This window comes from Trichomycterus rosablanca, chromosome 1 (assembly GCF_030014385.1).
Source record: "Trichomycterus rosablanca isolate fTriRos1 chromosome 1, fTriRos1.hap1, whole genome shotgun sequence".
In the NCBI taxonomy this organism is placed as follows: domain Eukaryota; kingdom Metazoa; phylum Chordata; class Actinopteri; order Siluriformes; family Trichomycteridae; genus Trichomycterus; species Trichomycterus rosablanca.
Window position 1 is genome coordinate 80,488,632 of NC_085988.1, and position 17,027 is coordinate 80,505,658.

Genomic DNA, 17,027 nt, shown 5'->3' on the forward strand with positions numbered 1-17,027 from the left:
GGGGCTGCATGAGTGCAGCAGGTGTTGGGGAGTTACATTTCATTGAGGGACACATGAACTCCAATATGTACTGTGAAATACGGAAGCAGAGCATGATCCCCTCCCTCCGGAAACTGGGTCGCAGGGCAGTGTTCCAGCATAATAATGACCCCAAACACACCTCTAAGACGACCACTGCTTTATTGAAGAGGCTGAGGGTAAAGGTGATGGACTGGCCAAGCATGTCTCCAGACCTAAACCCAATAGAACATCTTTGGGGCATCCTCAAGCGGAAGGTGGAGGAGTGCAAAGTCTCGAATATCCGCCAGCTCCGTGATGTCATCATGGAGGAGTGGAAAAGCATTCCAGTGGCAACCTGTGAAGCTCTGGTAAACTCCATGCCCAGGAGAGTTAAGGCAGTTCTTGGAAATAATGGTGGCCACACAAAATATTGACACTTCAGGAACTTTCACTAAGGGGTGTACTCACTTTTGTTGCCGGTGGTTTAGACATTAATGGCTGTATATTGAGTTATTTTGAGGGAAGAATAAATTTACACTGTTATATAAGCTGCACACAGACTACTTTTCATTGTGTCAAAGTGTCATTTTGTCAGTGTTGTCCCATGAAAAGATATACTTAAATATCTGTAGAAATGTGAGGGGTGTACTCACTTTTGTGATACACTGTATATATATATATATATATATATATACTGTATATATATATATTACATTTTTAGCATTTGTATATTCTATCAATAAACCAGTTCTTAGTGTTTGACTCTTAATATGTACTCTTGTTGTTTACTTTTCATATTAGTAATTGCATCCATTTCCAGTAAACTCTGTTTGAACTCGTGGGGTAAACAGGATAAAGTAGTTACGATATAGAACAAAGCAGCTAACGATTTATGATGATGAGTTTTTACTCCTCACTCCCACTTAGTCAGTTATGCATCTGGTGGCCGAGACCATGATGGTGAGATGAGAATTGAGTAGTTATGGCTGCAGTGATTGTAATAAATCTTGGCTAATCAAATCAAGGCCTTCATGGTGCAACAGGATGCAAACCAAATTTGCTAAAGTTTCTGAGGTTTTGCTATGCTAAATATAAGCAATCCTGTTCTGTGTCCTTTGTCTTTCACTCGCAGATGGGTCATTCCTACAATTCGGTGCCGTTTGTGTCTTCAGTACTGATCATTGTATTTATGAAGTAAATTTTAAACAATAACATTTTTAAACTTCTTACTGAAATAATTAACACTTTCAAATACTAAACACAATGTTTTCTACCCCAACAAAATAAAATGACTGTATACATACTGTTTTTATCTCTTAGATAGCAGAGGTTTTCCCATGTCCCCAGTGCTGCTGCACATTCTGATTTAGTGATGGATATATGAGGTTTAATCATGAAAATATCTCAGTCTTCAATACTGTTTAAAAGGTTTTGCTTAAGTTTCCTAAACCTTGGATTTTTTTTCTTTACGAGTTTGCTTTTATTGCTGATTATAAGGGTTTTTCACACGTCCCTCAAGTTGCCGTCCACCCTGTTATTTCTTACCACTGTCTCTTAAAACGAAGAGCTGTTTTACATACTGACATCATTTCCTGGAGCTCATGTGATCCTTTTTGAGGGAAAACAACTGTGGAAGATGAGCGGCTTATTAAACTCCTAATTTTAATGTTGTTTTTTTCACATTTTATCCTAAAAGTCTTATATGGTCAACCATAACATATGATGGGATATATGAGAAAAAGCAGTATGATTTGATCATTTTAAAAATTATTACACTAAAAAGCAGAAAATTATTTGTCTGAATTCACTTTCATGCTAGCATGGTTTTGCTCACTCGCTAGCTATTGACTAATTTTATGTCAGAATGTCCACCCTGTTATCACCTAATACGTAACAGGCTGGACGTCACAGTGTATATGAGGTGCATGTGTAATTTAGCTTGACCAGTATTTGTTTGGAAAAGTAGAACACGTCCTTTTTATAATAAAAGATGAAAAACAAATTATTTTTTTAAGTTTCATTTTCAAAAAGTTTTAAGGTCCAAAAGGCACCCAGTCCCAGGAATGACCCAATTATGTTCTAGATATATTAAGGATTTACTGGAAAAACAGAAAATAACAAAACAGGACAGCGTAAGGACTAATGCAGGGTCATGAACAACAACAAGAAGTGAACAGTGATTTATGCTAATGGATAAATGCTAATCTAACTCTAAACATAGAACAGGTTCCTAAACTAAGCTACTCTAATCACTAAACTACCAGAAACATGAATGTACACCCCTTATAAATAATCAGAGTGAAGATATTAACGATGATGACTAGACAAATGAATGATATCACAATGACGGGAGCCAAAACAGAAACCAAGACGGGAGCCAGGACAGGACTCAGGATCATAAACACGTTCACACAATCTCAAATTCAGCTTTACAGATACACATTCACAAAAGGTTATAAACACAGTGTTTTACTGATAATCAGGACAGACACAGGGAACTGCAGGGAGTGACTGACACAGGGACAAATCAGAGAGTAGGCGGAGACTAGAGGGGTGTTTATACAAAAACAAATGCAAAGGAGCCACATGCTGAACCACACATGGCTGTGATCGTGACAATCTAAATAATTTATGCACAACCCCAAATCAGAAAAAGTTGGGACAGCGTGGGAAATGCAAACAATAAAAAAAAAAACACAGAGTTTCTTACATTTACTTTGACTTTTATTTGATTGCAGACAGGATGAACCTGAGATATTTCATGTTTTATCTGCTGAACTTCATTTCATTTATTAATAACAGTCTGGATGGTCCTTTTCGTCTTTGGTCCGGAGCACGCGGTGACATTTTTTCCAAAAATGACCTGAAATGCTGATTCATCTGACCACAATACACGTTTCCACTGTGTGATGGTCCATCCTAGATGCCTCCGAGCCCAGAGAAGTCGAAGCTGCTTCTGGACATGGTTAACGTAAGGCTTCTTTTTTGCACAGTAAAGTTTTAAGTATCATTTGTGCAGTAACTCTGTAGAGCTTGACAAAGGTTTGCCAAAGTAATCCCTCACCCATGTGGTTATATCAGCTATTGTTGAGTGGCGGTTCTTGATGCAGTGCCGTCTGAGGGATCGAACATCACAAGCGTTCAGCTTAAGCTTGCTCCCTTGGCCTTTACGCTTTAAAATTTCTCACGATTCCTTGAATTGTTTAATGATATTATGCACCGTAGAGGGAGAAATATGCAAATCCCTTCCAATCTTTCTTTGAGGTTCATTGTTTTTAAACATTTCATTCATTTTCTCACACATTAGTTGACAAACTGGAGATCCTCTGATCATCTTTGCTCATCAAAGACTAGGCCTTTCCTGGATGCTGCTTTTGTACCAAACCATGATTACAATCACCTGTTGACGTCACCTGTTTAAAATCACATCATTATTTAGATTTTTCACCTCATTTGTAGCCATAAATTGCCCCCGTCCCAACTATTTTGGAATGTGTTGCAGGTTTTAAATCAATGACATGAAGTTGAGCAGATAAAACATGAAATAGCTCAGGTTCAAACTGTCTGCAATCAAATAAAAGTCAAAGTAAATGTAAGGAACACTGCAGTTTCATTTTATTTGCATTTTCCATACTGTCCCAACTTTTTCTGATTTGGGGTTGTACTTTTTTATCTGCTTGTATGATTTTGTAGCACTCTGAGGTCAGGTATAATACGATATTGGTAAAAGTCGTACAAAAAGTAGTGCTCTAGTCTTGGGAGTGCTCTTATTTTAGGTAAAATTACCACCACACCGGATCCAAATCACATTACATTCAGACCATGAACGTATTATTAAGTACACAGTGACGTTAAAACCAAGAGGAGGAGAGGGGAAGCGTGGGAGAGTCTGTAATTCAGTCACACTAATGTAATATATTCTTTTAGAGTAGCAAATATAGTAACATTAATTACATTTCTAACACACTATAATCACAGCACTATATTTAGTTTTCTGCATGCTGCAGTAAATAAAGGCTTCAGCATTTTAGTGTCATCTTTAATCCTGCTCACGTCCTTTTTCCTTAACGTAGAAAAATTTAAATGGTGTGAAGCTCTGAATTGTGCTGCTGCCATGTCACATAACTGGCATACAGAATAACATAAATGAGGAGCTGTGTGATAATATACACTACCGGTCAAAGGTTTAGAACACCCCAATTTTTCCAGTTTTTTATTGAAATTTATGCAGTTTAATGAACTATTGTACTCTGAAATGAAAGCATAGAAAAAAAAAAACAATTGAAGTTAAAAAAAAGGAATCATGGAATCAATTTATAAACCAAAAAGTATTCTAAACTTTTGACTCCTCAAAGTAGCCACCTTTGGCAGATATAACAGCTGAACACACTCGTGGCATTCTTTCTACAATGGAAATGGAAAGTTCTTCCCAACTCTGTTGCAAAAGTTCCCATAAATGTTGCTTTGCTTTCACTCTTCTGTCTAGTTCATCCCAAACCAGCTCGATGGGGTTTAAGTCTGGAGACTGTGCTGGCCACTCCATGTTTTCAAGCCTACCACCTTGTTCTTTTTTCCTAAGGTAGTTCTGGCATAGCTTGGACTTATGTTTTGGGTCATTATCTTGCTGTAGGATGAATCCCTGACCAACTAGGCGCATACCAAAAGGTACTGCATGGTGCTGTAGAATGCTGTGGTAGCCGATTTGGTTCAGGGTGCCTCTCATTCTGTACAAGTCACCGACTCTGGATCCAGCAAAACAGCCCCAGACCATCACGCTTCCTCCTCCATGTTTGACAGTTGATGTCACACACTGAGGAACCATCCTTTCGCCTACTCTGCGGCGTACTAAAAATCCTGCGTGAGGATTTTCAAATTTTGATTCATCAGTCCATAACACCTTCTTCCAGTTTTAATAGTCCATTGGCGGTGTTTCATGGCCCAGGCAAGCCTCTTTTTTTTGTTCTGACGTCTTAGCAATGGCTTTCTTGCTGCAACTCAACCTGTCAAACCTGCAACTCGAAGTCTTCTCTTCACAGTTGAAACTGAGGCTTGCTTACTACGACCACTGTTAAGCTGTGCTTGAAGCTGCTGCCCTGTGAGCCGCCTATCATGCTGTTGACTCTCAGAAACTTGTCTTCTAATTCTGTTGTGGCTTTGGGTCTACCAGACCTCTTCCTGTCAGAGTTTGCCCCAGTTTCTGAGTGCCTTTTGATGGTGAAGGAAACTGTACTCACTGACACCTTGACTTTCTTTGCAATTTCTCTATAGGAAAGACCTACATTTTTAAGTGTTACGATGGTCTGTCTCTCGTCCATTGTTAACTGCCTTTTTCTTGCCATTTTTATAGCAACACAATACTTTCTGCAGTACAATACTGTTCAAATAATGCTCACAAGGGTATGGTACCACAGTGTGTTCCAACACTACTTTTATGCAGACAGAGTGGGTTGTAAGTAATCAAGACATGTTGGAACACCTGTAGGAATTGGTAGGACCAACTTTCAAGGCTTGATCAACCTCCACTGCTGCAGAACAGCTTTAAGTTGTCAACCCATTTTTTGTTCCCTGAAAAAAGCCTTTATGTATAATTCTGAAATGTACATTATTTTTCAGTTTTGGGTAACCTTACTTATTTTTTAACCTCTGGCAGTTCAGTACTTACCTTTGTACCACTTCAAGCTATTCATTGGATTGAACTGCTTGAGTTTTAATAAAAAAAACTGGAAAAATTGGGGTGTTCTAAAACTTTTGAGCAGTAGTGTACATACTAATAAAAGCACTTTTTAACCATTTAAATCATTTTAAAAGATTAGATTAGGGATGTAACGATACACTCTACCCACGATGCGATACGAATCACGATACTGGGTTCACCATATGATTTTTTCCCGATTTTTTTAAACAAAATGAAATTGAAGACAAATTATGACAAAGTTTCCTTTTATTATTTCTCTTTAAAATAAAATAAGACTGTATTTGTGCTTATCTTTTATTTATCTAAACAATAAATGTACTTTTATTTCTGAGGTAGGTACAAACTATGCAAAACATTAATTCATTCATTTTCTTATCTGCTTATCCAATTAGGGTTGCAGGGGGGTGCTGGAGCCTATCCCAGCTTTTCAGTGGGCGCAAGGCACACAGTAACACCCTGGATTGGACACCAGTCCATGGCAGGGTAGACACACACATACACACACAACCATTCACCTATAGGGCAATTCAGTGTCTCCAATTAACCTGACTGCATGTTTTTGTACTGTGGGAGGAAACCGGAGCTCCTGGAGGAAACCCACACAGACACGGGGAGAACATGCAAACTCTGCACAGAAAGGACCCGGACCGCCCCGCCTGGGGATTGAACCCAGGGCCTTCTTGCTGTGAGGCGACAGCGCTACCCACTGAGCCACCACTATGCAAAACAATGCTGCACATTTCCCTTTTTGTGTAAAAAAAACTGAAATGAAATTTTAAAACAAATCCAACATTATATAAATAAATGAATAATACAAAGAAAGTAAGTATCCTCACATAAATAAATGTGGCTGGAAAATTCAGAACCTGGCAACCCTGTAGTGACGACAACCAGGCGAGGTGAATAGCGCCAATGCCTTCTGCTGTTTAAAGTTAATATCAATTCATCTGAAATGAATAACCAATTCGAATCGTGGCACATGTGCACCGATTTTTAACTGTCTTGTGGTGCATCATTGCATCCCTTGATTAGATGCAGCTCATGAGTTAGCCAGGTAGAGTTAGCATGACTATTAACAGGTGAGAGAGGAAGACCAAATATGCACTGGAAGAACCTGCCAAAGAAATGAGGCGTGTCGGCAGTTCAGAACAGACTAAAACATTATATACTGTAAGGTTTGTCGAGCCACGACTGTTACAAACAACGACATTATAAACGCAGTAACAATCCACATATGTAAGGACACGAATCCTCTATAGACAGTCGAAAGTGAAGCTTTCAGAGCAATAATTAAAACACTGTATTCCAGGTCTGTCTTACAGGGTGAAAATACTCCAGGCCAGTTTCTAAACCAACGTTATAAGTGAACTGGAAGTGGAGATGTATAAAGTCATCCACTTTTCTACTACAGACCTGTGGTCAAGTTGTACAGTGGAGTTTGCAAACATGGTTTTATTTGTTAAAGGCAGAGCTAAGAATAATTGTACAATACTTAAATAATAAATAAACAGTAAAGATTGTACACCGCTCAGGTGGCGCAGCTGATCTTGAATTCATCGTATCGAATCTCAGCTCTGCCTGCCGGCTAGGCTGAGCGGCCACATGAACAACAATTGGCTTGTTGTTCATACAGGGGTGGGATTAAGCCGGATAGGGTCTCTCTCTCTTAACTAATGCAATTACGACTGCTGGTTCTCTGCTGATTGATGGCGCCTGCACAGAGACAGGAAAAAAATGTGTTGATCAGGGTGTGTCTCTCCGTACACAGTGCTGATCCGCATTGCAATCGTCAAACTGTAGGTGATAAAATGCATATGGCTGCTGCCCACGTGTCGGAGGGGGCGTGGGTTAGCTTCGTTCTCCTCAATCAGAGTGGGGATCAGCATTGTTGGAGAGGAAGCATGACACAATTGAACGCACAATTAAAATGGAGAAAAAAGAAAGAAAATGCATAAATGAAATATATATAAAAAATAAAGATTGTATTTATTGCAACTGTTTCACATGTACTGATTCTATCATATATTGTGTCATTTTGTGGGGCCAAGCAAAGCTTATAATCCTCAAAACCTTTATTATATACATGGTGAAATTAAAGTGTTTCATATTTGATGTACTGTACTTATGACAGTAAAATCAGACAGAGACATATAAAACGTCCCAGTCATACAAAAAATAAATACTGTGATATACCGTGAAATCGTCAGAATCTTAAAAAAAATACTGTGATAAAATGTTTTGGTCATACTGCCCAGCCTTACAATCACCTCTTAACATTACCTGTTTGAAATTAAATAAATGATTATTTCGTTTTTTACCTCATTACCGGTTGCTAAATTGCTTCGTCCCATCATTTTTTGGAATGTGTATCAGGCCTGAAATACAGGAGTGGATGTTAACAGATGAACTGAAGTTCACCAGAAAAACATGAACTATTTTGGGATCATTCTGTCTGCAGTGAAAAAAAAGACAAGGTAAACAGAAGATACTCTGGTGTTGTCATGTACAAAGCAAAATCCCCAGTAATTAATATCCTTCACTTGGACCAGAATAAACACGGTGGGTGTGAATTACACTCTAGGGATTTAGCTTTTTTACCTCTGCACGATTAAACTTATAATCCTTAAGTTAGTATAGTGCAGGACAAAAACACTCCTAAATATATCTTTTAAAATCCCTATATTTTATTTTTATTTGGTGTTGGTTTCTGTTTACTTTAAGTAAAAATACATCATTAGCTAACGTCACTGTTTCAAAGTATCCTTTTACATTGTATACACACCGATCAGCCATAACATTAAAACCACCTCCTTGTTTCTACACTCAGTCCATTTTATCAGCTCCACTTACCATATAGGAGCACTTTGTAGTTCTACAATTACTGACTGTAGTCCATCTGTTTCTCTGCATGCTTTGTTAGCCCCCTTTTACCCTGTTCTTCAATGGTCAGGACCCCCACAGGACCACCACAGAGCAGGTATTATTTAGGTGGTGGATCATTCTCAGCACTGCAGTGACAGGTAGGAGCGTCTGATAGAGTGGACAGTGAGTGGAAACGGTATTTAAAAACACCAGCAGTCCATGCAGACCATGTCAGTGTCACTGCAGTGCTGAGAATGATCCACCACCTAAATAATACCTGCTCTGTAGTGTTATTGGCAAGAATCTGTTATCATCTCTCTGGCTTTTTAATAAACACATTTCTTATTTTGCACAGAGGACTGATTTGGTTTCTTTCTCTCTCTCTCTCTCTCTCTCCCTCTTTCTCTCTCTCTCTCTTTTCAGATGTAACCTGCCACCACTGTCCAAAAAATACTCTAATGACGTAGGTAGGAGGACCCAGATGGTAACAGCCAATCCCAGTATTATAGAGAAGAGGTAATTTACTGTTTTCTGACCATTGTTGATTAAAATAAAAACATTTGAACCATGCTGTCATATCTGATAACAGCTCTAAAACTGGAAAAAATAATCGTGATGCAGTGTAAACTTTTGTCACATTTTAAAGAAGAATGGGACAATGTAGGATTTTAGGATCCTGACATTTCACTGATTTTATTCCAATATTTTGGCAGCCTGATACAGATGAGCCACTAACAGTCCTAATTAATATCAAACCTGTTCTACAGCAAATACCACCTTTATTCTCTTTAACAATAAGCATGTGTGTGCAGATATAATAATTAATTCTTTCTTTAATTGAATTTTATTCTAGTTTTTTTTTGTTTACGGTGTTGTAGATTGCATGACCCTGTATTTTATACAATTCAAATGGTCAACATAATTAATAATAATAATAATAATAATAATAACACATCAATTGCTAAACAATATACACTGAGCAACTAGTAAAACATCACAAATTAACCTTATAAACACGGAATTCTACACATATAATGAGATGTTTACATGTTTATTCAATAATTCAGCGGCCCATTGGCTGTGTTAACGTGAACAACAGCACACCCGGGGTAAAAGAAATTGGCCATTCGTTTGCATCTTAAACCTTAGCAAGCTGGACTCTCACCACAATAATAAAACTAATAATAATCATCATCGTTATCCCCTTCACAATTATTGCCCCCCTTGTAATAAAAATATTAAAATATACAGTGTATCACAAAAGTGAGTACACCCCTCACATTTCTGCAAATATTTCATTATATCTTTTCATGGGACAACACTATAGACATGAAACTTGGATATAACTTAGAGTAGTCAGTGTACAGCTTGTATAGCAGTGTAGATTTACTGTCTTCTGAAAATAACTCAACACACAGCCATTAATGTCTAAATAGCTGGCAACATAAGTGAGTACACCCCACAGTGAACATGTCCAAATTGTGCCCAAATGTGTCATTGTCCCTCCCTGGTGTCATGTGTCAAGGTCCCAGGTGTAAATGGGGAGCAGGGCTGTTAAATTTGGTGTTTTGGGTACAATTCTCTCATACTGGCCACTGGATATTCAACATGGCACCTCATGGCAAAGAACTCTCTGAGGATGTGAGAAATAGAATTGTTGCTCTCCACAAAGATGGCCTGGGCTATAAGAAGATTGCTAACACCCTGAAACTGAGCTACAGCATGGTGGCCAAGGTCATACAGCGGTTTTCCAGGACAGGTTCCACTCGGAACAGGCTTCGCCAGGGTCGACCAAAGAAGTCGAGTCCACGTGTTCGGCGTCATATCCAGAGGTTGGCTTTAAAAAATAGACACATGAGTGCTGCCAGCATTGCTGCAGAGGTTGAAGACGTGGGAGGTCAGCCTGTCAGTGCTCAGACCATACGCCGCACACTGCATCAACTCGGTCTGCATGGTCGTCATCCCAGAAGGAAGCTGACGCACAAGAAAGCCCGCAAACAGTTTGCTGAAGACAAGCAGTCCAAGAACATGGATTACTGGAACGCCCTGTGGTCTGACGAGACCAAGATAAACTTGTTTGGCTCAGATGGTGTCCAGCATGTGTGGCGGCGCCCTGGTGAGAAGTACCAAGACAACTGTATCTTGCCTACAGTCAAGCATGGTGGTGGTAGCATCATGGTCTTGGGCTGCATGAGTGTTGCTGGCACTGGGGAGCTGCAGTTCATTGAGTGAAACATGAATTCCAACATGTACTGTGACATTCTGAAACAGAGCATGATCCCCTCCCTTCGAAAACTGGGCCTCATGGCAGTTTTCCAACAGGATAACGACCCCAAACACAACCTCCAAGATGACAACTGCCTTGCTGAGGAAGCTGAAGGTAAAGGTGATGGACTAAACCCAATTGAGCACCTGTGGCGCATCCTCAAGTGGAAGGTGGAGGAGTTCAAGGTGTCTAACATCCACCAGCTCCGTGATGTCATCATGGAGGAGTGGAAGAGGATTCCAGTAGCAACCTGTGCAGCTCTGGTGAATTCCATGCCCAGGAGGGTTAAGGCAGTGCTGGATAATAATGGTGGTCACACAAAATATTGACACATTTGGGCACAATTTGGACATGTTCACTGTGGGGTGTACTCACTTATGTTGCCAGCCATTTAGACATTAATGGCTGTGTGTTGAGTTATTTTCAGAAGACAGTAAATCAACACTGCTATACAAGTTGTACACTGACTACTCTAAGTTATATCCAAGTTTCATGTCTATAGTGTTGTCCCATGAAAAGATATAATAAAATATTTGCAGAAATGTGAAGGGTGTACTCACTTTTGTGATACACTGTATATATAGGTATATTTGTACAGTGTATCACAAAAGTGAGTACACCCCTCACATTTCTGCAAATATTTTATTATATCTTTTCATGGGACAACACTATAGAACTAACACTTGGATATAACTTAGAGTAGTCAGTGTACAACTTGTATAGCAGTGTAGATTTACTGTCTTCTGAAAATAACTCAACACACAGCCATTAATGTCTAAATGGCTGGCAACATAAGTGAGTACACCCCACAGTGAACATGTCCAAATTGTGCCCAAAGTGTCAATATTTTGTGTGACCACCATTATTATCCAGCACTGCCTTAACCCTCCTGGGCATGGAATTCACCAGAGCTGCACAGGTTGCTACTGGAATCCTCTTCCACTCCTCCATGATGACATCACGGAGCTGGTGGATGTTAGACACCTTGAACTCCTCCACCTTCCACTTGAGGATGCGCCACAGGTGCTCAATTGGGTTTAGTCCATCACCTTTACATTCAGTTTCCTCAGCAAGGCAGTTGTCATCTTGGAGGTTGTGTTTGGGGTCGTTATCCTGTTGGAAAACTGCCATGAGGCCCAGTTTTGGAAGGGAGGGGATCATGCTCTGTTTCAGAATGTCACAGTACATGTTGGAATTCATGTTTCCCTCAATGAACCGCAGCTCCCCAGTGCCAGCAACACTCATGCAGCCCAAGACCATGATGCTACCACCACCATGCTTGACTGTAGGCAAGATACAGTTGTCTTGGTACTTCTCACCAGGGCGCCGCCACACATGCTGGACACCATCTGAGCCAAACAAGTTTATCGTGGTCTCGTCAGACCACAGGGCATTCCAGTAATCCATGTTCTTGGACTGCTTGTCTTCAGCAAACTGTTTGCGGGCTTTCTTGTGCGTCAGTTTCCTTCTGGGATGACGACCATGCAGACCGAGTTGATGCAGTGTGCGGCGTATGGTCTGAGCACTGACAGGCTGACCTCCCACGTCTTCAACCTCTGCAGCAATGCTGGCAGCACTCATGTGTCTATTTTTTAAAGCCAACCTCTGGATATGACGCCGAACACGTGGACTCAACTTCTTTGGTCGACCCTGGCGAAGCCTGTTCCGAGTGGAACCTGTCCTGGAAAACCGCTGTATGACCTTGGCCACCATGCTGTAGCTCAGTTTCAGGGTGTTGGCAATCTTCTTATAGCCCAGGCCATCTTTGTGGACAGCAACAATTCTATTTCTCACATCCTCAGAGAGTTCTTTGCCATGAGGTGCCATGTTGAATATCCAGTGGCCAGTATGAGAGAATTGTACCCAAAACACTAAATTTAACAGCCCTGCTCCCCATTTACACCTGGGACCTTGACACATGACACCAGGGAGGGACAGCGACACATTTGGGCACAATTTGGACATGTTCACTGTGGGGTGTACTCACTTATGTTGCCAGCTATTTAGACATTAATGGCTGTGTATTGAGTTATTTTCAGAAGACAGTAAATCTACACTGCTATACAAGCTGTACACTGACTACTCTAAGTTATATCCAAGTTTCATGTCTATAGTGTTGTTCCATGAAAAGATATAATGAAATATTTGCAGAAATGTGAGGGGTGTACTCACTTTTGTGATACACTGTATATATGCATTTATATATGTATGTAAAAAATATATATATATTTTAATATTTTTATATATATGATATTTTTATATTATATTATATTTATTTATTAATATATATTTATTAATATATATATTTATATTATATTATATTATATATTTATTTTATATTATATTATATATATATTTTTATATATATTATATATATTTTTTTATTTATATATATATATATATATATTTTTTTTTTTTTTTATATATATATATATATATATATATATATATACTGTATATATATATATATATATATATACAGTATATATATACATACAGTGGGGAAAAGAATTATTTGATCCCCTGCTGATTTTGTAAGTTTACCCCCTTACAAAGACTTGAGGGGGTAAACTTACAAAATCAGCAGGGGATCAAATAACTATTTTCCCCACTGTATATATACTGTGTGTACACCGATCAGCCATAACAGGAAAACCACCTCCTTCTTTTTACACTCACTGTCCATTTTATCAGCTCCACTTATCCTATATTGTAGCTCTACAATTACTGACTGTAGTCCATCTGTTTCTCTGCATGCTTTGTTAGCCCCCTTTCACGCTGTTCTTCAATGATCAGGACCCCCACAGGACCACTACAGAGCAGGTATTATTTAGGTGGTGGATCATTCTCAGCACTGCATTGACACTGACATGGTGGTGGTGTGTTAGTGTGTGTTGTGCTGAGCCGTCTACCAGGAAGTTTTAGAGCACTTCATGCTTCCTGCTGCTGACCAACTTTATGGAGATGCAGATTTCATTTTCCAACAGGACTTGGCACCTGCACACAGTGCCAAAGCTACCAGTACCTGGTTTAAGGACCATGGTGTCCCTGTTCTTAATTGGCCAGCAAACTCGCCTGACCGATCTATAGGGTATTGTGAAGAGGAAGATGCGATACGCCAGACCCAACAATTCAGAAGAGCTGAAGGCCACTATCAGAGCAACCTGGGCTCTCATAACACCTGAGCAGTGCCACAGACTGATGGACTCCATGCCACGCCACATTGCTGCAGTAATCCAGGCAAAAGGAGCCCCAACTAAGTATTGAGTGCTGTACATGCTCATACTTTTCATCTTCATACTTTTCAGTTGGCCAACATTTCTAAAAATCCTTTTTTGTATTGGTCTTAAGTAATATTCTAATTTTCTGAGATACTGAATTTGGGGTTTTCATTAGTTGTCAGTTATAATCATCAACATTTAAAGAAATAAACATTTGAAATATATCAGTCTGTGTGTAATGAATGAATATAATATACAAGTTTCACTTTTTGAATGGAATTACTGAAATAAATCAACTTTTCCATGAAATTTTAATTTTATGACCAGCACCAGTATATATAAGGGCAAGAGACGTTCCTCCTGCTTATGTCAACGGCCGTGGGAGCATTAAGTTTGTAAAGTTACGTTTTGTTACGTGTGTTGGGTTTAGTGACGTATCTCTTCTGTTTGCTTGTTCAAGCGTAGTGGGAGGGATTTGCTGTGTATCAGGTCTTTTTTTCATGCCCTTGTAGTTCACATGCAAGCAATTGGGATAACAAGCTGGGATATGTGAAGAAAGAATTTTGTAGTACTTTACAGCTGTATATGTATGTATGACAAAGGCATTTCCATTCCATTCCATTCTACATGCAAATAATAGAGCGCCTCCTACAGTCAAAGAGCAGAAATGTTTCCTAATGTCTCACAGACGCCTCAATATTATTAATATATTATATATCTTGTCCATAAAAGGCAACAAAAAATGGTACATGCTTTTGCTCCAAATGTTTGCTTAATTGAGTTCTTAAAATACATTTACTTTAGTTAAAAGCTTTCATTCTTTTTTATACCGTAAGAATAAGCTGCAGAATGGCAGTGGTCGTATTATTTATTAATTCGTGTTTCCCTGAGATAAATTTTTGCCTTGTGCAGGCCAGGGTGCGTTCCTGCTTCGTGCCCAGTGTATCAAGGTGGCACGGTCTGACCACAATCCTGACAGTAATGTGCTTGAAGTGGCTTCTGAAAATGAATCAGTGGGTCAACAGTTATAATTACGATTTCCACTATCAAACTGCTGTATTTAATTAGGTTCTAATATTTTTTGTATTTTTTTTAATATTACCTTTAATGGCCAGTGAGTCAGTAAATGACTACATTACCCACAATTCCCCAGTTTGAAAAAAAAACAATCAGATATTGTTATCCACAAAGTTGAATAGTTCATCTGGACACAAGTTTGAAGGACAACCGCACAAACCACGGTCTAAGCACAAACCAGTGGTGATTCCGTATGTGACGGGAGTAGGCGACAAAAAATGGTACATGCTTTTGTTCCAAATGTTTGCCTAATTGAGTTCTTAAAATACATTTACTTTAGTTAAAAGCTTTAATTATTTTTTATACTGTAAGAATAAGCTAATTAATCAAAATAGTTTTATAGGCTTTTTACTCATCAGTGGTGACGATACTTGTGGATTTGATTTTAAATGACATGTCTGCTTGATTCAGTGGAATTGAAAGCATGCTTCTCTTTCTCCTCAGCTTTCAGAGCCTGCTGTGGTCCCGGAAGTCGTTCGTGGACAGCATGAAGGCGTACGGCTCCAGTTACATCTACATGCCCGCCTTCTCCATGAAGCCTGGCACGGACCTGTCTCTGCGCGCCTACTACACGCTGGCTGACTCAGACTCCAACCAGACAGTGCTGTTCGCCAACCCAGACTTCCTGAAGAATGTCGGGCGCTTCTGGAAGCAGCGCGGCGTGCACGGCAGGCGTCTCTCTACCGGCCTCTTCCTGGTCAGCCTGGCGCTGGGCATATGTGACGAGGTGACGGCTTTTGGCTTCTGGCCGTTCGCCCTGGGGCTCGACCAGCGGCCGGTCAGCCACCATTATTACGACAACGTCCTGCCTTCGTCCGGGTTCCACGCCATGCCAGAGGAGTTCCTGCAGCTCTGGCATCTCCACAAGAGCGGCACGTTGAGGATGCACCTCGGCTCCTGCCGTCCGACTGACCGCAAGTAGGACAGATTGTTTGAAAGGAAGATTGAGCCACCATTGCCTGCTGTTCTAAATAACGTGGGGGGAGGGGGGATGGCAGCAGCTAGCCCACGCAATCCCAAACCAGCCAAACTGTTACCCCCCTTAGTGTACGCTAGCTTTCTGTGAGTGAGCGCTCAATACACACGCTTACCACAGATGAAAACGCACCCATGCAGACACCAACAGATTTCCTTTTCAATTGCCAAGAGTGTGTGTGTGTGTAGAAGTCAAGCGGGGGTGGAGAACGAGTGGTCTGCTTCAAAGCTGTAGCCCCATTCACTGTGGCAGCAGGAAAAGCAGAAGGCTTTGTGCCAAGGCAATGGATAGCCACGACCGGAGGGGGTGGGGGTAGATGAGGACTAAAAACGAACAAGAAAAATACGAAACTGAGGGAAAAAAACAGCAAATTCAGTTTGTTCTGCTGCTCAGTTGCTGCATTCTGAACCTAAACTGTACTAGAAATGAGCCGAGGTTGTTTTATTATTAATATAAATAATGTTTAGCGCTGCACTGTAGAGTCTGAGGTCCTTTTAGTCCCCGAAAGGGAAACCCGAACTTTGGGATGGTAAATGAATGTACTGCAAATGCACTGTTGTAGGTTTTGTGTTTTTTTTTTGTTTTTTTTTATTCCGAAATCGATGTGTGTTCACATCTTGCACTTTTTACCATGTGTGTGTTCTTTTAAGCATCAGTTGAATGCCTTTATTCCACCATTTAACCAAATTTCCATCCATAGCGTACCTTTTATTTCCTACCGTAAACACGTTAAAAGCTGTGGCCTTGAAATGTGCTTGATGTCTTAAAAAGCACGGGACCTAAAAAGTGAAGTTCAGGAGATAAGAAATGAGAATTTGCTTTTTTAATCATCTTAAAATCTGACAGATTCACCACATTTCACCAGATTTTTAAACAGCGGTACGCACCTGTGGATCCGAAATTTTTACCAGGGTTAACTAACTCCCCTAC

The 17,027-nt window shown here is 40.0% G+C and overlaps 1 protein-coding gene across 1 annotated transcript in view; it reads left to right on the forward strand.

Annotated features, from left to right (window-relative positions):
* st8sia1 (ST8 alpha-N-acetyl-neuraminide alpha-2,8-sialyltransferase 1) overlaps positions 1-16,097 on the forward strand; it is a 61,781-nt gene extending 45,684 nt beyond the window's left edge. Inside the window, exons 4-5 of the mRNA XM_063006981.1 lie at positions 8,981-9,073; positions 15,566-16,097. Coding sequence (XP_062863051.1) covers positions 8,981-9,073; positions 15,566-16,043 — 571 coding nt within the window. The 3' untranslated portion in view covers positions 16,044-16,097. The remainder of the gene's footprint in view (positions 1-8,980; positions 9,074-15,565) is intronic.
* Positions 16,098-17,027: the final 930 nt, after the last annotated feature.